General features: G+C 30.5%; 7 protein-coding genes across 8 annotated transcripts; 4 read left to right on the forward strand and 3 right to left on the reverse strand.

Moving 5' to 3' along the window:
• Window positions 1–15: 15 nt before the first annotated feature.
• On the reverse strand, window positions 16–1,999 carry SerRS (Seryl-tRNA synthetase). Its single transcript, XM_076403006.1, has 6 exons — window positions 1,575–1,999; window positions 1,272–1,521; window positions 1,040–1,218; window positions 768–989; window positions 457–713; window positions 16–399 (listed from the first exon to the last, which is right to left on the reverse strand). The coding sequence occupies exons 1-6, from the start codon at window positions 1,893–1,895 to the stop codon at window positions 135–137; spliced, it is 1,494 nt and encodes a 497-aa protein (XP_076259121.1). The 5' UTR covers window positions 1,896–1,999; the 3' UTR covers window positions 16–134.
• A 1,725-nt stretch (window positions 2,000–3,724) lies between these two features.
• Window positions 3,725–4,518, forward strand: ND-19 (NADH dehydrogenase [ubiquinone] 1 alpha subcomplex subunit 8). Its single transcript, XM_076404059.1, has 3 exons — window positions 3,725–3,933; window positions 3,988–4,163; window positions 4,220–4,518. Exons 1-3 carry the CDS (start codon window positions 3,805–3,807, stop codon window positions 4,440–4,442), a joined length of 528 nt encoding a protein of 175 aa, XP_076260174.1. The 5' UTR covers window positions 3,725–3,804; the 3' UTR covers window positions 4,443–4,518.
• An 808-nt stretch (window positions 4,519–5,326) lies between these two features.
• On the forward strand, window positions 5,327–7,377 carry SIFa (neuropeptide SIFamide). 2 transcript variants are annotated; one of them, XM_076404060.1, is made up of 3 exons: window positions 5,327–5,501; window positions 7,000–7,149; window positions 7,214–7,377. In XM_076404060.1, the coding sequence occupies exons 1-3, from the start codon at window positions 5,408–5,410 to the stop codon at window positions 7,300–7,302; spliced, it is 333 nt and encodes a 110-aa protein (XP_076260175.1). In that variant the 5' UTR covers window positions 5,327–5,407; the 3' UTR covers window positions 7,303–7,377. The 2 variants fall into 2 exon arrangements, with proteins under 2 accessions (XP_076260175.1, XP_076260176.1); XM_076404061.1 differs by lacking the exon at window positions 5,327–5,501 and adding an exon at window positions 6,448–6,585.
• A 390-nt stretch (window positions 7,378–7,767) lies between these two features.
• Start1 (Steroidogenic acute regulatory protein-like) lies at window positions 7,768–12,739 on the reverse strand. The gene is made up of 9 exons (XM_076402912.1): window positions 12,306–12,739; window positions 12,039–12,211; window positions 11,823–11,981; window positions 11,711–11,764; window positions 11,486–11,618; window positions 11,253–11,434; window positions 10,046–10,195; window positions 9,713–9,993; window positions 7,768–8,724 (listed from the first exon to the last, which is right to left on the reverse strand). The coding sequence occupies exons 1-9, from the start codon at window positions 12,400–12,402 to the stop codon at window positions 8,523–8,525; spliced, it is 1,431 nt and encodes a 476-aa protein (XP_076259027.1). The 5' UTR covers window positions 12,403–12,739; the 3' UTR covers window positions 7,768–8,522.
• A 63-nt stretch (window positions 12,740–12,802) lies between these two features.
• Window positions 12,803–18,706, forward strand: LOC143195624 (heterogeneous nuclear ribonucleoprotein H2). Its single transcript, XM_076402915.1, has 7 exons — window positions 12,803–12,944; window positions 13,006–13,289; window positions 13,349–13,489; window positions 13,890–14,028; window positions 15,839–16,050; window positions 17,701–17,831; window positions 17,887–18,706. Exons 2-7 carry the CDS (start codon window positions 13,061–13,063, stop codon window positions 18,097–18,099), a joined length of 1,065 nt encoding a protein of 354 aa, XP_076259030.1. The 5' UTR covers window positions 12,803–12,944; window positions 13,006–13,060; the 3' UTR covers window positions 18,100–18,706.
• Window positions 18,697–21,295, reverse strand: LOC143195625 (phospholipid hydroperoxide glutathione peroxidase). The gene is made up of 4 exons (XM_076402916.1): window positions 21,259–21,295; window positions 19,190–19,387; window positions 19,038–19,138; window positions 18,697–18,988 (listed from the first exon to the last, which is right to left on the reverse strand). The coding sequence occupies exons 1-4, from the start codon at window positions 21,278–21,280 to the stop codon at window positions 18,800–18,802; spliced, it is 510 nt and encodes a 169-aa protein (XP_076259031.1). The 5' UTR covers window positions 21,281–21,295; the 3' UTR covers window positions 18,697–18,799.
• On the forward strand, window positions 19,706–22,421 carry AMPKalpha (AMP-activated protein kinase alpha subunit). The gene is made up of 3 exons (XM_076402911.1): window positions 19,706–21,088; window positions 21,912–22,099; window positions 22,160–22,421. The coding sequence occupies exons 1-3, from the start codon at window positions 19,897–19,899 to the stop codon at window positions 22,364–22,366; spliced, it is 1,587 nt and encodes a 528-aa protein (XP_076259026.1). The 5' UTR covers window positions 19,706–19,896; the 3' UTR covers window positions 22,367–22,421.
• The last annotated feature ends 413 nt before the right edge of the window (window positions 22,422–22,834 follow it).

A 22,834-nucleotide genomic window follows, 5' to 3' on the forward strand; every position in this document is an offset into this window, starting at 1 on the left:
ATTGTGAGTAAAACATTTTAAATGCTTCATTTGATTTTATTGAATATCAGATAATAAATATAAAAAATAAGTTACAGCCTAAAAGAAACATTAAGCTTAAATGTTTTTATCTGGCTTAAATTCAAATTTTTATTTTACTCTTCACCCTGCCCCTTTTTCTTGCCTTGCTTTTTCGCTTTATTTTCTTTTTCGAGATCAATTGGGGCCGGTTTAACAAACGGGATAAATTCCTTGTACTCGTCTGGCATGAATTCTTGTAAAGCTTTTGGAATCTGAATGCCACTCTCTGTTTGATGTACTTCCAAGATGGCACAAATAACTCTTGTAGTAGCACACATTGTTGCATTTAACATATGTACGTAGTCTGTAGCAGCATTCATCTTCTTAGTTTGGCCATACCTAGTAATTAAAGCAGTTTTATTAAACTACATTTTATAGTTATTTCTCTAAATGTACCTGACCAGCAACCTTCTAGCTTGATAATCTAAACAATTACTGCAAGATACTAATTCCCTAAAGGCTTGAGATCCTGGAAACCAGGCTTCTAAATCAAATTTCTTTGCAGCTGCGTTATTCAAAGCTCCTGATACAATATTAATAACACGATATGGAATTTCTAAAGCTTGATAGAATTGTTCAGCATTAGCTATCATCTCTTCCATCATTTCCCAGGATTTATTATCAAATGGAGAAGTTAAGCAAAATTGCTCCACCTATACAATTACCTACATAAGTCATATATTTAAAGTACAATAATCGTAGCTTACTTTTTCAAATTGATGTACTCTGAAAATTCCCCTTGTGTCTCTACCATGAGAACCAACTTCTTGCCTGAAACATGTAGACAAACCAGCATATCTGATAGGTAAGGAGCTTTCAGGTATCCATTCGTCTCTATGAAATGCTGCAATTGGCTGTTCTGAAGTAGCTATCAAATATTTTTCCTCTACATCTTTTTCATCATCTTTCTCACTTCCTTTACCTATAACCTATTTATAACAAATCAAATTTATGTTTAAAAATATATAAGAGAACAAACCTTATAAAGTTCTTCATCAAACTGGGAAAGTTGTGCAACTTCTTGCATAATTTCTTTTTTCATAAAGAATGGTGTATATAAAGGTTTATATTTTTTCTTTAATAAAGTCCTTAAACTAAGCTGAATAAGTGCTTGTTCTAGAAATACTGCTGCTCCGGTAAGATAATATCCTCTTCCCCCTTCAAAATGTTTTAATTGTAACAACTCCCATCACTTGATATATTTAACCAACCTGAGACTACAGTGCCCCTTTCACCATCCATGCCATCTATCATGCAAATCAAATCAACATGAGAATACTTCTTTTTTAATGCACAATCACCATATGTCCTCTCTACCTTGTTATTATCCTCATTATCATCTACAGGAACTGACTCATGAAGTAAGTTTCCCACTTCTTTCAGAGCATAATTTCTTTCCTTTTCAGCAGATAAAAGGTCATTATCATTTTTAATAACTGCTTCATCGATTAGTCCCCGAACCTAATAATAACAGCTTGAAAAATAAATAATATTTATATGTCAACTGTTAATACCTTTTTAATTTGGTTCACAGTCAGAGGTTGCAATAAATCAACAGTAACATTGTCCAAATTTGTTCTAATGTCTTGCGGCACCTCTTGATTTACATCTCCTTGTGGCTCTTTTTTCTTCATCTTTTCACCTATAGCTTTACTACATACATTCTTTAATTTGTTCCAATTATCTGCCTTATGCCTTAATTGTCTCCATAATGTGTCTTTTTCAACGACAGTGTCCACAAGACCAACATCTTTGTACCTCTTTTTCTGTATTTCCCTTACTTTGTCAGGATTTCCACCCTTATCGGTACGAAATAAGTCAAGATCAAGTACCATTTTGATAAATTCGGGAACAATTTATTCTGACGAAACTAGTGTAGAGCTGTAACATCAGCCGGACATTTACACGTTGATCGATTCCAACTTTGACAGCAATATATAAGGTTATAAAATATTAGGGAACATTTAAATAATTTATATTATTAATTATAAGTAATTCGACATTTTTTAAAAGAGAACACAATTTGATAATTAAAATACTTTTTCCGGTTTTAATATTAATTGCCTACAAATAAATAATTGGCTATGAAAGATACTTAAATTTTGAAAAACGTATATGCAACTAAAGATGCAAGCAAGTTAACGTATTCAAATGTTATCAGGAGCAGATCGTTAATTTCTTCTTAACATATTTTTACCACAGAGATAGCTTTTAAATTTACTTTGATTAATTTTGTTTGCATGATTTGAAGTAAAAAATACTGAATTAGTAAGTGAAAGGAAATAGATTAGAATTTTTCTGAAATCTTTATAATACTCATTTTATAATAATCATTTTATTTATATATTATTATTACTATTAAAATGTAAAAATATTTCAACACATTTTTAGTTAGCAATAAACAAAGTAAAACAGCGTTTTTAAGAAAAAATTAATACAACACCAACTAGGAATTATTTGAGGGCTATAGTAAAAATGTATTATTTGCATAATATATTTTTATTAAACTCTAATTTTCTTGCTCAAAAAATTGCTCCACATTTAATATATTGTCATTCATTATTTTGCAACTAAACTAATTTATGATTAATTGTAGGTTTACGATTTTGCCAATGAAGGTCGGCCCCAGGGATTTGTTCTGAATTCCTTATTTTTATTTTATATACACTTTATAAACTGCTTATAAATATGATAATAAATTAATATTCGGAAAATGTCTCCATTTAACAACCATTATATGCGTGTTATCTATATGTGCTTGTTTTATATGGTGTTAAGAAAATCTAAATCAAAAATAGAAGTTAAATTCAAAACGAACACTTTAAACCCTGGTAAACATCCCTGGTCGAGTATATGTTTGATTTCATTATCCAGTAGTATTTTGTACCACCTCTTTTGTCTGATGTAATCCTGATATCAATTGGCAAGAAAGTATTTTCGATCATACCCATCCTACAAAATTTCTTTTTTGAAATATTTTATGAGGTAGGTGTGTTGGTTGTTTTTTGATATTGATAAATTTTGAATATAAAAAATTGAATATAAAAAGTTCAATTTGAATTTAGTTTACGTTGTAGATTAAAAAAGAAATTTTGAATTTTTTTTCGAAAATAGCTTTTCTGCATAATATTTAATTACATCTCTTTATTTATATGTAATCCTAATGCAAATTCTTAGATTATTTGAAACAATTTTGTAACATAATTTAACCAGCTTAAATAATAAATATTCTCCCTATCCTGTGATCCCAATACGAATCTGTATTTGGCGGAAAACCAAACCGGGTCGTAATCGACATTTTGCAAAGTAAGTGAAATTGATATAAAAATACCTTCTTATTCTTATATATACTTGATAGAAAATCGACATTTGATGAAAACAAAATTTGAAATGACCGTAAGCTCCGTCTCTGTTTCGAAATTGCGCCATCTATTGGGTAGTATCAGGACTTCTAACCAATTAAAAATTTTAAAAAATTCTATGTTTATGGCCAATTAGTATAAACACATATTTAAAACATGAATTATTAATACTCCAATCTAATTTTTATAATTTTCTTGATTCAAATACTATTAACTATGCAAAAAGCTATATTTTAATATTTGTTGCAGAAATCTATTATGATACACAGTGCCACCAACCTAATTATATTAAGAAATTTTAATTTACATATTTGGGATTGTTGATAGTCGCTTGACGTTTGTCTATATATTTGGGTAATTTAGGGTAAAAACAAGAACAAAAATGACCATTTCTGACGATGTCAACTTACCCACCGAAGAAGAGTTGACCGTGCAGGAGGTAAATTTATCAGGCCCAGTATTGAAAGCTGGTGCTTTTCACCTAGGAAAAGTCTGCGAATTTGAGAACAATGTAAGGTTAGGTATTATCTAATCATGAACCCTGTTGGAAATATAATATTTTAAGGAATTTATCCTATGTCGGAATGAACTAAAAGATCCGCGAAAATGCCTAGAGGAGGGAAAAGCGGTAACAAGCTGCAGCTTAAATTTCTTCAGGCAAATAAAGAAAACTTGCGCTCAAGAGTTTGCCCAATATGTAACTTGTGTTGATAAATCTAGTCCTGATCAACAGTTTGTTCCGTAAGCAGGATTATGTATAATCTATAGTATGATGGTAATATGGTCTATTTTCTTAGATGCCGTAAGACCCAGGCTGTTTTTGATAAATGTGTAAAAGATAATTTGGGCATAGATCGTCCACCCTTTGATTACTATAACAGGGTACATGTACATAAAACTGCCCGACCAAGACCAGAAGTTGAACCTCCTACTCGTTACCCAGATGCAACACCTGGTTTACCTGCAGATGCTGAGAAACCACCAGCAAAATATGGTGCTCGTTGGTTGTTTGTTTCTTAGATAATTAAAACCGTGTATTAGTAAAAAATTCTATATGTAGGATGAAAGTTTCAAATACAGTAATTGTTAACTATTATTTGCTTTATTGATTTAAATATGTATAGTAATATAATTAATTATGTCATATAAAACTGCTGCTCATCTACCTTGGATCAATTGCAATATAATGAATATTTGATTTGTGATGAAAGTGTTTTAATAAGAATATTTGATTTCTATATTTAAGGTGTAATCTATAAAGACTAACACAAAATTGTTTTAGTTGAAGTCAATGTCAGTCTATAAATTTGAAATATTTCATATATAATAATAAGATAAAACAATCACAAATAATATAAGTACTTGATAGAGCAAACTTGGGACTAATATTAAACATTAATTTAAAAATGTAAACTAGTGAATTTACAATACATTATTTTGAAAAATCATATCCTTATTGAATCAAAATATACCATTTAGTGGAAAAAATAGCAAAAACTGGTTTTAAAAAACACCCTATTATGTAACTGTACAGATGATTAGAAGTTATAAGTAATAAACAGCTATAAATAATCATTTTTGTTATGTCAATTTTAAACAATCTTTATTTAAATAATTATTATTGAATTATCATTGAAAAGGCATAATGAAAATTGAATTTAAACTTCAAGAATAAAAAACTATTTCTTGTACGAGTTGAAATAAATATTTTATTATAATTTTACCTAGATCTAACCAACTAGCATGTTTATCTAAATATATGTTTTTATAGAAGTAAAAGTCATAATAGACTTAATCTACAATTAATATAAAACAATCTAGTCTTTTTCAGACAATATAATTTTCAATTTTCGAGTTTAAATCTCTACAGACTTACGGGATTGGACGCGAGCAAAAACAGCTTGGTCAAGCGATGATTAGATTAACAACGCATATTGCCCACTAAATGGAGTCTAAACTAATTTTCCAAACTAATAGAAAATAAAATGGATTTCGGTCTGTATATAAACCATTCCCTTCGCCTTGTAACGCATCAGTCGTGCATCATCGCTCAATCCAGAACTAACCCATCAATATCAAGTGAGTAAGATTTTTAAATGTTCGCCGTATTTATATTTCCAGTGTTTTTAAAAATTACCGTAACATTTCAGTAATAGAGCCATAATATTTGACAATTTTTTTAGAAAATTGTTGCCACAGTTGAAAAACAATAGACTTCTAAATTAATAAACAGTTTTGCTCTACCTTTTTATAGTTCAATACACATCCTCAATAGTCTGGTTTTCTACTTTAATGAGAGTTGCGTTACTTCTTTGTTTACATGGAATTTAAATGTTATAAAAATTTCTTCTATGACTATTAGAAGTCTAAGATTTCGGTAGAAGTATTTCTTAGGATATCTTTAGTCTGAAAAACTCTTTTTATATCTATACATGTTCTCTCGTAATATATCCACATACAACTACAAATTTTTTATATTCCAATTCAAAATATTTTATTTCTCTCAATTCAATCAAAGGCACCCGAACCTTCCAAATCCAAATCCAGAAAGGTTCGGGGATAGCAAACCTACTATCTTCTCTGATCTGATCTGCCCTTCTAGCAGATTTCCCATCTCCATCTAATGCTTATTTTACAAGATGTTAATTCGGTCCGTACTCCTCTACGGATCTAATGTCTACATTAAGTTGTTACACCCAACCAGGTCAAACGGCTTCAAGTTTTCCAAAATAAGCTCCTCAGAAGAATCTTAAACGCTCCATGGTTTGTCAGAAATAATCAAACTCATAGGGAAATTGACACTCCAGAAATCAAGCACTTCATACCTCATTCATTCCACAAACAACAACTCAGCTCAAGTTCTTCTGAAAACGCGCTTGTTCGCGAACTGGTCGACATGTTGGGAGCTTAACACCGCGTCACCGCTAACCCTCCTTTTACAGGCTGAAACGACCTGATCCGTCGCTGCAGTCATAACTTTTGCTCCCATACGACAGTATCCAATCGTGTGTTAACTCAAGTTCGCGAAAATTTAATGCAGTAGCAGTAGCGATCTATAGGGGTCAATTGTGAGGCGGTTTCGGTTTAGTGTATTGGTAAGCCCAGAGGCAGTCCCACATAGCCTGGTCCAACTTTTCACTCCATGGCAAGTCTCCGCGACCAGGTATGCGTTATGTATTCCACCGCCTGGTTTTAGACGAGAACAAAAAAAAGTTTTATAGTGAGATGAAATCAGAAATATTTAGAGTTCTTATTAGATGAAATTATAGTACTATTCATGATCATTGATATATAATTAGTTTGATTATTTGAAATGTACTGGTGTACTACATGATTTATTGTTATATTATATAATCATTATAATATATATGATATTGTAACTATTTCCTTATACACTAACTTTAATCAGCATTATTTTCTTTCATTATTAAGTTTCCCATGAGATATAAGAGATTAAAAGTCATTAAAATAATTTATCATGAACAAATATATTAGGAGGCTTGGACTATACCATCCAATGAAAACTAAAATATTCCATATTCTAAAAATTAAAGAATACAGTTCTATCATATTATAGGTATCATGGTTCAATCAATGGCAACAAAGATGACAGTTCTTCTCTTGGTAGCTACTTTTCTGTTCATTATTTCGCCATCAGAAGGAACTTACAGAAAGCCGCCTTTCAATGGATCTATTTTTGGGAAAAGATCGGGGCTATCCAGTAACGGTGAGCAGTAATTTATTTTATTCGCAAGAACGCCACGCAAATTAATTTTATTTTTGGATGTCAGACTATGATTCTGCCAGCAAAGCAATGTCTGCGATGTGCGAGATTGCCAATGAGGCCTGCCAATCATGGTTTCCCTTGCAAGAAAAGTAACTCTATTCCGACCCCACCTATTTGATGACAATAACTTAACATTTTATATAATGATAAATAAAGAATAGATATGTACTATAGTTTTTTACTACACTATCCACCATTACCTGATTTAAAAAAATAATCTTTTTGTCAAACTGAGATATATCCTATGAAACAGCGAATATAATTTACATAACAACAAATAAAATATATAAATATTCAATTATTTTTTATTATGCTATTTACCACTAGCTTACAGTTATTTGAGAGCTAGAAGAATTCCAAAACATCTTAATATTTATTTATTATGATTTTCTTAACCAAACAATATAAAATATCTTCATTCTTTTGTAAGTAAATAAAATAAGTAATAATCGTAAAATGTCAAATAACGTAGATTGTTTTTTACTGTCATCAATTTATTTCTTTGCTCTCTTGTATCCTTCTATATAGTAATGTAAAGTTATCTCTAGAAAAACACAATTTAAAGTTATATTAATATTTATTTTAAAGGCTTTTAACAAAGCTAGAAAGATATATAATATGTATATTTTAATCATTATTTTCTAATAATACAAAACTAGCTATAAAACAGCAAATATTTGATCACAGTCACTTATTTTGTATTTATAGTATGTGTAATATATTTTAATTGTAGCAATTATTTACATGTCATGATTTAGGTAGACTAAAACAAATCTTCTTAAGATATTAAAATAACTGCCATATTAACATTCATAGGAAATATAAAATTGTATCGCTTAAATTGTAATAATACAAGAAATAGTAATATTAATAGAGAAAAATAAGTAAGATTATAAGTCACTTGGAAATCATTATGATTATGACATAAAACGTATCACTATGCTGTCATAATCATACTGTCACTTAGCACCAACCTACTGCATAATATTTATAGGATCTTGTATAAATCGTACAAAAAGGAAAATGGCCTTGTATTAAAATGTATGTAATTATTGCCACATTAGAAAATATATTTGCAATTCGTAATATAAAGGACTAAACTAATCTACTATGTATACATATATATCTAAACTTATTTATAATTAAAACATATAAAATGTTTCTTATGCATAAAGATAATACTCCAAGTTTGTCGATTTTTTTCTTTTTTCATCAACCGGAACGTATTATCTCAATTATTGACGTAAGGCGTATATACCTCAATAAAACATTCACGCTACTAGTAGTTATGGCTAGCGATATCTCAGTCCTTTTCACTTCCTCTCTCCCGCTTTTGAAACATGTGCTCTCAACTCTTTAATGTAAATGAACATCATTTTGATGATCTCCTTTTCCAAAACGAACTTGGGAATTTTATTCATCTTCAAATTGGTGTTAAGTATCCAAGTGAATTTACACATGCCCTGTTTATTGGGAACGGTTTCCATTAGATAACCACCAGCACCGTTTTCACCCCTGCAAACACATTATAGACAGATGCAGATATTTTAAATAAAAGCAATAACTTCAATTAAAACAAGGAATTAATTAACATCATACACTCATTACTTTACATAGACCACTTTAAATACTCTTATGGTATGAATGGCGTTTATTTACATGACAGTGACTACCTTCTTTTGTTTGATATGGAAGTTTGTTTAAGTTTTTTTCTTATTTCCATAAGCAGTCCCACAAATTGTATTATATTTTTCTTCTTTTTATTTCAGATGTTTTAATGTGTAAAGGTTTGCATAATCATCTCACAACATTAAATAAATACCACTGTTTGTTTATGTTTATAATGGCTTAATAATTATTTATTTTTTATCAATTAAAAATAAGGATGAAGATTTTTTAAATTCATTAATCCAACCAATATTTATTATTATAGGCAGAAGAACAACTAGTTTTTCTGTAAACCAATTTATGCCATTGGCTATTTGAGATTTACAGCAGATTTCAGTCTTTTTGGTGAAATCAAAGGCTAGGATTGTGGTGAAACAGCGACAATCAAACCAGATGAATTATTAGTTTCTTGGATATGATGAACTTGAGCATTTTCTACCACTCGAGATTTGCAGAAATATTGATTACAATTTATATATGCCTGGTTTGTAAACTTGTAATAGTGGATCTGAATTTAGAAATGCATAAAGTAAAATTATTTAGAATTTAGAAAGCTTTTCTGAAAAATGGATAATGGACCTAATTCTGTAAAAGGTTTTTCTTGTTCAAATCCTTTTCGAACTTGGCCTAAAAAATTAAACCTTTTAAATACTTCTTTAAAACAATAGATCGATATTTTGAAATATCAAATATGGTACCCAATAGATCGATATTTTGAAATATCAAATATGGTACCCCATCTCCATGTGAATTTCTTCAAATGAATCAAACCAATAAATAAAAGTGAATCAATAATGGCGAATAAAATGCATGGTCCTGAAATGATAATAATTACCTCACATAGTTGTTGTTGATGGGCAGATGAGGATGATCAGTTTTTATTGAAGCTAATATATAACGCCCATCAATATGGTCCCAATGCCTCAACGTAACAAAATCTCTGCTGCTCACCAGACCACCGGCTCCATCGGCTGATATTAAATAACTAATGTCTGTACGTTCGTCTAATATCTGGACCTTATGGGACTCCTTCACGGTGGAGTTCCACGTAGCTAATTCATTAACTTCATAGTAGAGTTCTTCCAGCAAAAATTTCGGAGTTGTATCAAATTCTGTCTAAATTCAAACAACATGTAACCCCAAAATGTGCTATATTATAATTACATACCACCAGTTTAAAAATAGTTCCTGTATTCGGATCTTTCCGAGTATAAACATGAGCGTTGTCTTGATGTTTCTCCGGTTTCCAATCCGATTTCATGTAAAGGTCCCAAGTACATTGCAAGGCCTGTGCTGCTAAATGCTTGTAGTTTTGTTCCTACAATTATAAAATAAACCCCTCGTTGATTTTATTCATATATGTCACTATACCATAGAAGTTGACGTCCTACCACAGTAGTTAGACAAGAAATAAATTTTTAACAATTCTGGATTCAAATTTTATTAATGATCGTTGAAAATGTATAGGACAACATACAGAGTGTACAACACATGAATATAATAATAGTATTTTTATACAACTAGCTTTACCCGACATGTGTTGCAACGCAAAGTAAAAAAGTATTTGGTTGTATATGTTTATTGAAAAGCTTTTGGCATAATTTACAATTTCGCCTTGATTTATTACAGTACCAATATCAAATCAAGGAACTTATACTGCTTAGAAATGTATGTTATAATTTGTAGTCTTGTCACCAGAAAACGCCTTTGCGTATAATATTATAGCATTCATTACCTTTGAAGCATTACGGCTACAGCTAGACATTTTATTTTTTTTTTAAAGTATTAAGAAAAAAATTATATTTCTATATATATTTTGACCCAGGAAACTTAGTGGCATGCAGAATAACCCTCAAAATCTATATAATAAGGGTTTAGGATCCTATAACCCAAGCAAATATTGTTTAAAAATGTCTCGAAGAAACCTCGAATTTTCAAAATATTCCCAAAAACTAATCAAGAGTTTATAGTTAGTTTTATATCATATCTAAATGATTATTATAAATTGTAAAAATAATTTATAAAGATCTACAGAATGGGCAAACACAGTTTGCATTTTGTATTTTGATATAAGGGTAATAAAACATGATTTTTAGATACATTATAAAACTAAATATAGAAAATTGCTCATATAATTTTTTTTTGATATATGAGCTGATAAATATCACATTACAAAAACTCAATCACTGATGCATCCTGTATAGTTAATCATACATATTTATTCAAATAGAATCAATAGTCCCTTTTTCTCTTTATGTAAAAAACCTATTTTAAATTTAACTTTTCTCATAAATACTAATCAGAAAACAATTTATAGAATAACTGAATAACATGCATATAAAAAAGAATCTAATATAAAGACACGGAATAAATACCTGTTCTATAGTTAAATTTGCTGGTTGATGTATACCTGAAAGAGGTTGCTGTTCAGTGGTATACATGGAACCTTCAGGAGTTCCTATTGGTGAATAAAAATTTCTAACACTCTCTGTATATGAAGATGGAAGACCTTGTACATAACTTCTTATAAGAGGTGCCCTTTCTGATTCCGTAGCAGCTGTGAATGAATACATTATATATAGTTATAACCTAATAATATATTTTATACTTATTAGATATCTATTGGCATTGGTTTCTTGAGGAATCACTCTGAAATCTAAAAACCAAGCTTCTCCCCATGATAAAATAAAAGATGCAAGTACTAGCAAAACCTCAAACACAGGTTGGGAAGATTTAGGCCACTAAAATGATAATTAAAAACTGATAAATGTTTTATCCCATATTAAATATTTACTCTCGCAAAAAATGTAAACTTGATACTAGGTATACTTACATCAAACAAAAACACTTTTGCAATAAGGAACATGCAACTTAAGGCAGTTGTTAACTAGAAAGACAAATGATTTATTGTGTCATTCTATTCATTAATAATAGGAGATACTTACTGATATAATTATCCAGTGATTTATATATAAAATAGCGTAGAATAATATTAGTGCTACAAATCTACAAAATGCCACCAATACTATATCAAACAGGGAGGTATATACACTATAATGAATAATCTGTTCACATAAAGCTTTCATTATGTTTTCTCCATTTAGCTGAAATAAACATTACATTTATTTCGTAACTGCAAGTTTTTCTATTCATAGTCTTACCATAACACAAATCAGCCACATTAAAGATATAAAGAGCAAATCAAAGGTAACAAACAAACAAAAAAATCGCCTAACATTGGACATCCTTCCATTAAGCCTTTGCCCAGCTAACAAATCCTCTGATATTATAAGATCACGTATTGATGGAATTGTGTTGATGCTTTGTGAATAAGCTGCCATTACAATAAATAATATCATAGTATCAATCAACAAGTATGAATAATAACAAACTACCACGAAAATAGTTCTGATTTCTTGTACACTTACAGATATCGAGTGGGGAATGATTTGTTTGGTTCTGATAAGTACTTCCATATAATGTTTCACGAACTATTCCTTCAGGAGTCATTTTTTCACTTAACATATATCCTAACAAAGCCTAATGAATTTATTATTTATTATTAATTATATTCTTTAAATGCATATTATTTCAAGAATTAATGCTTAAAGCACTTAATATTTACGAATATCTAGTTCTATTAATAACAAAATATACATATATATCTAAGCTATATCACAAAGAAGATATCATAAATATTCACAACAAATAATTCAATGACCTTCAGTTGTCAACCATATGATTTTATTGAAAATATTGGGAATAATATATTACGAAAAGAAAATAATATATGAAAACAAGATATTTGCAAAAAAGCTAAAAAACAATAATAACAATATCAATAATACAATCTTAAATAAATATTATGGTTCTAATAAAATAGAAATCTGTAGGCGCTTGCTGTCAGTTACTTCAAAACGAATTTATTTTGTTGATCTGTCTAACGCCATTTTAATTTACTGGCTTCGAGCATAGAAAAAGCTTTGAGTTTGTATCCTATTTGTTAGTACGTAAAAACATTAAAAAGTTATAAGATTTATATTGTCATTGTGCATGACTGAGCTTGGGTAAGTGTTTTTTTCTCGCGTTTGTACTCATTTGAGTCTACAAGTAGAACTTATTTTTCAGCACCTGTTAATTATACATTATTACATAGGCGATTTATAAATACAATCGATACAGCATGTATGATGACGAAGGTTATATTGTTAAATTACGTGGTCTACCATGGTCTGCTACTGAAGAACATATAATGAAGTTTCTTGATGGTGCCAATATTATTAAAGTTCATCTTACCTTTAGTAAAGAGGGCCGCCCTAGTGGTGAAGCTTTTGTCGAGTTGGAGAGTATGGAGGACCTTATCCAAGCTGAAAAAATGGATAAGGAGCACATGGGCAACCGTTACATAGAAGGTACAAAATAAAAATGTAAAATTTTTGTCTATTTATGTAAAGTAATTGTTGGATTTTAGTTTTCAAAGTGAATCGTGCTGAAATGGACTATGTCATCAAAAGATGTGGTACCTCATATAATTCGAATGAAGATGGCTGTGTGAGATTAAGAGGATTACCGTTTGAATGTTCCAAGGAAGAAATTGCCCAGTTTTTTACTGGTAAGTGCTGGTTTTGAAAAAGAAAATAAACATTAACAGCCACTGTAGAATTTTCGAAGATTTATCTAAAAATGAGTAATGAAATTACATTGAGTTCTGAGAAATTTTTCTTGGCAATTTTTGCAGAAAATGTATCATAGGTGTCAAGTAATAATGTATCGCACAAATGTTGATTATTTCTGCCATGGGTATGATTTTTGTTTGTATATCAAAACTTTAATAAATTTTACAAGTAGGTAACTACTATATGAGTAAACAATAAAATTGAACATTCCTATAAAGCTTTGATATAACAAACTGAAATAGAATTAGGTTAATATGAAGACATGCAGTATTGGCTCACTATGGGCATTTATACATTTATTTATGTCGGCTTATCGGGTGGTTATTTTGTGGGTAGGGATGGAGATTGTGCCGAATGGCATAACGCTGTTGACGGACTACTCGGGGCGCAGTTCAGGGGAGGCCTACGTACAGTTTGTGAACAGGGAGGTAGCGGAGCGGGCGCTGCAGAAACACAGGGAAAAAATCGGACACAGGTGGGGTAATAGCATAGGCATAAAGAGATACACACTCATTTAGCCAAATATATGTGGCAGTTAAAGTTATTAATTCAGAAAAAACAACATAATTTAATCAATTGTTCTCTTTATGTCTATGGGAATTTATTTAAAAAGAAGGGTAGGGGGGATAGTGGGTCTGATCCAAGGCACGCTCTCTCTAAATTTTAGTCATATTCTTTTTTATTTTTTCTTGGACATTGGTTGAATGCTCCATCAAATAATAAGAGTGGAGTTATATTTCAATATTTTATGTTAATTTTTATATTTTATCTTATACTAGTCATGGTAGTTAATAATTCTTAATTTTTTTAAGGTGCTGCTTCTAAAAATAACGTTTTAATTACATTAAATTGTCATTTTGTTGCAATAACAAAGCTTTTCGAAATGTTATGGTTTAAACAATTACATGTTAGCCTTTTTTTTTTGGATGTCAAACATACCATGTTTCAAACCAAATAAATTACACTTTGTTGTTTGTTTAGTCTAAAGAAAAAATGCTAATAAAATTCATGGTACACTAGATTAGTTTAGACCATTCAGAATTGGGGGTGACTTCCATAACAAAGAAGCTTGTGGTTTATAATTTTTTTTCGGGAAACAAATTAAGGATTATTAACAGTCACATCTAGTATGTAAAGTATATAGAGACATAATTAGTCGCATTTGATGAAGCATTCAATTGGTAAGTATCAGTAGTTTTCAACAGCGATTGAAAATTATTTATTAGTATTTATTAGCTCTGTCAATTTCTCTGAAATTTATATGGAAGAACATTACAATATTGTTATAATTTTAAAATAAAAGGATATCTTTAAACAAATAAAACAATTTCTGATAAAAGTGCATAATAAATCGGATATCAACCAGTCTGGTTTTTATCAGTAAAAAATTATTCCCATATCTGTAATAGTTATATTCAATATGAAAGCATATTATGAGTAGACATGATCTGGACCATGTGTATACACAGTGTATGATAAAAGTATCTTGGATGTTTTTATTATTAACTGCCAGAATGTAAATACAAACAGACCCTTGTGAATCAGACCCAATTAATATAATTTCATTTCACTTGATTTAACTATCTTACACTGTTTTTACACACTAGACTCATAAAGCAGAAAGTTTACATAAGGATTCGTTCCTGCCTCCTGTAGGATATTGTTTCGTGGTTTATATTTGGATCTTAAAGAGTTTGTAGAATATTGACTTTTCCTTTATTTTTTTTTAAACTCCTAATTTTGTTTTGTTTTATAATTGCAATTCATTTATATTGCTTCTGTTGACTTTTTAAATCGTTCTTTTTTTTCTTCCTTTCTTTTTCAGTCTCACTATAATTTGGAATTCATAAAATATCTGAAAATAAACGGCGAAAAGCAGAATTATTTCTAATTTCCCTGCTTTTATTCGATAGTAGTACCTAAGATTATCGGTATTACCTGTATAATGCTTTCACTATCTTTTGAAATTATAGAGTGTGACAATTTCACTTGTCTTTTGTGTTCATAAGTTGACTACCCCAATATATTTTCACTTTCAAAAAAGATGTTTATTATTTGATTATCTAGAAAACACAATGAAATAAGTGGAATCAAGAGGAATAGTGAAAAATGATTTTTAATAATAACATATTAAAAAAATTCCTGACACTTTTATCACACTCTGTATGTAATATATAAGATTAATATATGAAATGATTCAAAACATGAAGACGTGCTAAAATACAACAGAGCATCGCTTCAAATTAGTTTTCGCTTCGATTTTCTAATTGTTAATTTTCTCGCAGATATATCGAAATATTTCGAAGTAGTTTGTCAGAAGTGAACAGTGCTATCGGATACGAAGGCAGAGGTGGTCCGCCGAATAGAGGCCCTCCTGGCGGTGGTTTCAATAATCGACCTGGACCTTATGACCGGGGAGATAGATTCGGAAGCTCGGGAGGCAGGTATCCACCCAGAGGCAGCCGCAGTTTTAAAGGAGCTAATCATGGTAACATCAGTGAGTATCGTAGTAATTAGTATTTTTAACATATTGGTGATAATAGGCTAGATGACGGTAATAATGGCAAAAATAGTGATTTATAATTATTAGAAATACATTTATTTTAAAGTTAAAGACGGCATTACTGCGATTTTACCTGAAATAAGAACACAGCTAATGCTAGGTTAAGTCAAACACCAATCAGAAACACTACGAAACATTGACGTCACATACCGTTTCCTAACCATCATTTTCGCATTCCAGCATTTGAACATTTTAGCACGTTTCAATTTTATTTGAATTATTTATCTTATATTTCACAGTTAAAAAAACGATTTTGTGCAGCCAACAAATAGAAAAGATACGTCAAAAATTTAATCACCGTTCAGTATCGATTCGTCTATAATGACTATACTGTGTGGCTGTAACAGAAATAATAATTTTAAAAAAGAATACTAAAAGTTAGTGACTATTCCAGACACAGTATGAAATTTGGTAGAATATAACACTGGTCAAGAAAATTAATAAATGCAGGTCATAACTCTAAAGAATACCCAATAATAGCACAATCGCCACTTAGAAACTGTGAGAATAATATTATTGCAATCAAGTGCTTGCTTGCTGATGGTAAACCTACTGAAATTTTTTATGATGCACTTGACAGGGCTATGAAAATATTCATTTTACGTAGTTGATAGTAAAAACAACACAAAAAAAGGTTTAAATTTATACATTTTGTTGATGAATGTTTGATTTTCTTAAACTTTTCACGGCTCTGTATTGTATTTGGGTAAATAAAATACACAAATTGTAACTTTGAAGTCATTCAGTATTGAACATAAGTGAATGTTCAGTGAGTTCAGTTAGAAGCGCATTTTCTAATGTCTAACTGGCATTCGAATCTTTTGGAAACGTAGACTATATAACTATATATAGACTTATATAAACAAAACAAAAGAGACCTAAACTCAAATGTTATCAGCAGTGTTATTTGCCTCCATATTTTTTTAATTTCACTCTAGACATAATTAAAGGTACTTAAAATAAATTCTTGCATTAGAGTGACCTTATTGTTGTGAATAAATTACCGATGTTCAAACTATACTGACTAGTTCCCTCCTTGCAAATTGTTTCTGTCTTGAAAAGAAAATACAGAACTTGTTTGGGGTTTTTAGCGAGATCTAATTACATTAGGGAAATCCCGACACCATAAATATACGGTAGAATTGTCTAATTATAATACAAAATTGTTAAAATAATGTTCGAATTTAGAATTTGACTATTTCAAATGTGAATTTTTCTTTCAAATCGATTTTTTGTAGAAATAACTTATGTTCTTATGTTCAGGGACGTCTTAAGAGTATAGTGGCATACATATAGTGGCACTTTATCATAGAATGACAAAAATAGATTTTCAACTGTATCATATTTTTTGATTGTATTCACCAAGTTATCATTTTTGGCTGGTGCATTATCCGTGTCCAAGCCATACCTTTTTTTATCGCATGTTGGAATTTGATGCTGTGGCGCTTTAAATGGTTTTTCTTAATTTTTCGATCGTTCAATTTCCACACATGCTTAACATAATAAATTACAGAAAAAACTAATTGTGTCGTCAAGCACTAGCTTACCGTTAAGCTTTGTTAATTGTATGTTGTTTTAATTTAGATCCGTGGTCCAGTCAGAACGGAGGTCCCAGAGGAGGACGAAACCATTTCGACGACTCGTGGGGTCGCCAGAGTCACTGCATCCATATGAGAGGATTACCATTCAGAGCCACACAGCAGGATATTGCGGAGGTAACATTGTTATCGCCATCATTTTACCCTTAAATAACGTTTGGTCTTTATTCAGTTCTTCAGACCAATTGTACCGTCCAGTATTCAGCTTTTATGCGAGCCGTCTGGACGACCTTCCGGAGAGGCCGATGTTACTTTCCCATCACACGAGGACGCAGTCAAAGCCATGGCTAAAGACAAGAGCAACATGCAACACAGATATATTGAGTTGTTTCTGAATTCTTCCGGACCGCAGGGCGGCGGTCCAAGGGGCGGCCGACGACGTTAAATAATTTCAACGTTCAAAGCGATAAATTCCCAGCTTCACACATTTTGTTTAGAATAGTTCTTTTTTTTTGTTTTGTTTTTAATCCAATAAAAACAGAATTAAAAATGCGTTGATAACGGTTTTGTTGGTTTAATTTTCAACGTACAACAATGTGTATATTAATTGGGGAGCGGGTTCAACGCGTAATACGTTTGGATATATTCGCATAATATATAAAAAGCCTGGATTTGAATGAGTATTTTCGGTGAAATTGATTAAATTGTAAGTGTGTGTATGTATGTATATATATATATATATATATATATATATATATATATATATATATATGCTTTTTAAGCAACCTGACTGGTATTTCAAATATTTACTTTTCAATTCCGTTTTTATGGTAACTTAAATGAGAATGTGATGAGAAATAAGAGCATATTTCACTTTTCAAATCAACGAAGAGATATCAAATGTGTGTTTTTATTTGTTGTCATACTGTGTACGATATCGAATGAAGTTTTCAATAGACTTAATTTTTTATATATAGTTTCACTTGTATTAATTTATTTTTTCCTGGCTCTGGAAATATTTTGATAAATAATAAAGGATGTATTTTTCAGAAGTAGTTTTATCAATTTATTATTTCAAAAATCAAAAAATTCACTTTGTATACTTGAATCAAGGAACATATGGATGAGAAGAAAAATATCAAATTTTAAAAATATTTTTCTAAAGATGGTATCATTTCTTTTGGATTTTTCACTGGTGTGTAAAATTCAACGACTTCTCCTCCTTTATTTACAATAAATTTTGAAAAATTCCATTTTATATGATTTCCTGAAATTTTACTATTGTACTTTAAATATTTCCACAATGGATGGGTATCACTTCCATTTACTATTACCTAAAATATATTTGTAATAACAATTAAAATAACTATTGTAAATATTTACTTTATCAAATAAATCAAACTGGACATTCCTTTCAGCAATAAATTCAGAGATTTTCTCATTATTTTTGAATTCCAGAAAGTCGAACTGATCACATGGGAAAGCTAAAATAAAATAAATTAATAACGTAGTTTAGAACAAAATCATACCAATACCTAAAATTTTAAGACCCTTTGTTTCCCCATATTGTTCATACAATTCATTCAGTTCTTGATAACAATCTTCTGCCATAGAACAGTTTGAAGCAACATTAATAATTATACATACATGTCCTTTATATTTCTCAAGTGATACCTCCTCTCCTTTAATATCCTTTACAGTGAATTCATAAATGTTGGCTGCGTTTTTATAATCTGTATCAGACATGTTTGTTTAAATGTTATAATACATTAAAATCAACTAAGCCTCCTGATAAATATCGGTTTGAATTTCCATAATTATTTGATAAGATGAACTTTTTATTATTTAAAATATTAGACTGCAGATTAAGGAATTCTAACTCTAAAGTTATGTTTACTTACTACTATTGAATATTTGTAATAATTTTTCCTTAAACTGTTAATTATATTTCTAGATATATACAATCATAATTAAATTGATTCATAAATTTTTAAGTATTATACGTTTATGTCATATTATTTATACCGCTAAAAAAATTAAAAGTTTTAAATGTAGATCAAATGTTATAAATGTCAAACTCATATGTGTTATGCGATAAGTGTCAAAATTTATATCAAAAAATAATTCCGACGCATTTTCCTAAAGAGTAATTATTCTATTAGTTTTTCGTTTGGTATAAATGTTCTTGCTCCCAGGTTTAAACAATTTGAATTATTGCAGTGTTAGATAATAACAATAAGTCATGTCCGAAAATACAAGGCTCGGAGTTGACGGGGGGCTGGTCAAGATAGGACATTATATTTTAGGACAAACTTTGGGTGTCGGCACATTCGGTAAAGTAAAAATAGGAGAGCATCAACTTACTAAGCACAAAGTAGCAGTAAAGATTTTAAACCGACAAAAAATAAAAAGTTTGGATGTGGTTGGGAAAATTAGAAGAGAAATACAGAACTTGAAATTGTTCAGGCATCCCCATATCATCAAGCTCTATCAAGTAATTAGTACACCTAGTGATATTTTCATGATAATGGAATATGTATCTGGTGGAGAATTGTTTGATTATATAGTCAAACACACAAAACTGCAAGAACATGAAGCAAGGAGATTTTTTCAGCAAATTATATCTGGTGTTGATTATTGTCATAGGCACATGATTGTACACAGAGATCTAAAACCCGAGAATTTGCTTTTGGATCATAATATGCATGTAAAAATTGCAGACTTTGGTCTATCAAACATGATGATGGACGGTGAATTTTTAAAAACAAGTTGTGGTTCGCCCAACTATGCTGCACCTGAAGTGATATCTGGTAAACTGTATGCTGGCCCTGAAGTAGATATCTGGTCCTGCGGTGTGATATTATATGCTTTACTTTGTGGAACCTTGCCATTTGATGATGAGCATGTACCAACACTATTTAAGAAAATTAAATCGGGCATTTTTCCGATTCCTGATTATCTAAACAAGTCAGTTACTAGCTTGCTATGTCAGATGTTGCAAATAGATCCAATGAAACGGGCCACTATCGAGGATATTAAAAAACATGAATGGTTTCAAAAGGATTGTCCTGCTTATTTATTTCCTTCTCCTGTCGAACAAGATTCATCTGTTATCGATATCGACGCTGTTGGGGAGGTTTGTGATAAGTTTGGTGTACAAGAAACTGAAGTTCATGCTGCTTTACTCAGTGGCGATCCCCACGACCAGCTCGCAATCGCTTATCATTTGATCATTGATAATAAACGTATAGCTGATGAGGCAGCCAAAGCTGAGTTAAAAGATTTTTATGTTGCCGGAAGCCCGCCTCCCGTTAATATCGTCCCACCGGCCGACTTTAACAGTCCTTTAAAACCCCATCCTGAACGAATCGCACCATTGAGAGATAGAGTAACGGCAGCCAATCATGCCGCCGCAACAGGAGATAGAAGCAGAGGTATGTAATGAATTTATCTATATATATGTTCATTCAACTAAATACCGAGCCAATTAAACACTTTAGCACCAAATTTTACTTTTAATTATTTTTTTCTTATTTTTAAATATATAATCACGTAAAATTTAAATATTTTTACCATGTTAGATAATAATTTTAATCACTTTCACCTGTATATTCAATTTGTTCCATCCAAATTTTAACAAAGGAACAGTTTAACTATAATTGCCAATAATTGTATTTTATATGCAAGTGTATTGTATAATGTATATTATCTATAATATATCATATCTATTCATTACTATATATATGAATTATTCTAGTACATTTTTTAAACCTTGTATCATATGTATAATTAAATGCGTAAATTAATATATAGACGTTTCTTACGTTACTTTGTTCATTCAGACATTACTCTTCAACAATTTTTTACTATATAAATGGTTATACAAGTAAAGATTTAACAAATAGTCATTCAGAATGAATCTTTACACAAATCTAATATGGAATAAAAGAATTGAAAATGTACATACTAATCTATGAAACAGAATTGAGTTATATTTTAAATATATTCACAATCGCATAAGATTAATCATATCTCAATTGTGAGTGAAACTACTAATTTTAAGCACAAGTGCACTAACACTAACTATAGTCGCTGTAACCATGGTTTACCCCAATACACAAATCATTTATTTCAGCGTTTTAATTGGCTCTGCATTTAGTAAAATTTATGTATGCTATCGTGTATTATTTGAAGCTATCTATATATTCTTGATTTAATCGAAGAGGCATGCATATCAAACCATGAATTCTTTTATAGTGAAACGAGCAAAATGGCATTTGGGCATCAGGTCACAAAGCAAACCTAACGATATAATGGTAGAGGTGTATAAAGCGATGAAAGCTTTGGGTTATGACTGGAAAGTTATTAATCCTTATCATGTCAGGGTTAGGCATAAAAATCAGTTACATGATCGATACGTGATGATGTCACTTCAACTATACCAAGTAATGCTGTCATTAAAATATCTGAAAAAACAACCATTGTATGTTATTTTATTCATATAGGTGGATTACAAGAATTATTTGCTGGATTTTAAGAGTTTGAATAATGAAGAGGCCGAGTCCAACAACGTTAACCCAGCCACCATGTTGCTTGATACAATTCCGACCCCAGTACAGACAGGCACTTCATCAACGTTGAAGCCCAACGGGCATCACACAATGGAGTTTTTCGAAATGTGCGCGGCTTTAATTATACAACTTGCTCGCTAAGCACCATCTTATTGTATGTCTTGTTTACAGAGTAATATATTTCTATAGTTTAGAATGTTATTGTTTTAGTTGTTATTTTAAACAATTGAACGTTTTTGACGAAAGGGTCGGAATATTCAGTGGTGTTTGCTATGGTCAAATTTACCAATTATGCTGTTTATTTTCGTAGAATAATTCAACTAGCAGCACAAAATACCTACTCTAGTACACTGATAAAATATTTGCTGTTATTAGGGAGGATTTTATGAATCGGGTGGAACACTTTCCATAATTTAAAAAATGATCTTGCTATGCTAATTCGAACGACTGACCGTGCCGTGGTTGTTAAAATCAGAAACAGAGAATTTTGTTTGGATTTTGAGAACAAAATCGATAATTGTTTTAATATATTAAGTTTCCTAGTGTGATCAAAATTTATTTTTAATATGTGGAGTAAAAATGTCACAATTGCTGGAAAGTGAAATAAGT

The sequence above is a fragment of the Rhynchophorus ferrugineus genome, unplaced genomic scaffold (assembly GCF_030347505.1).
Source record: "Rhynchophorus ferrugineus isolate W39M unplaced genomic scaffold, kcgeb_rfMv2 rfM4, whole genome shotgun sequence".
Classification (NCBI taxonomy): Eukaryota; Metazoa; Arthropoda; class Insecta; order Coleoptera; family Curculionidae; genus Rhynchophorus; species Rhynchophorus ferrugineus.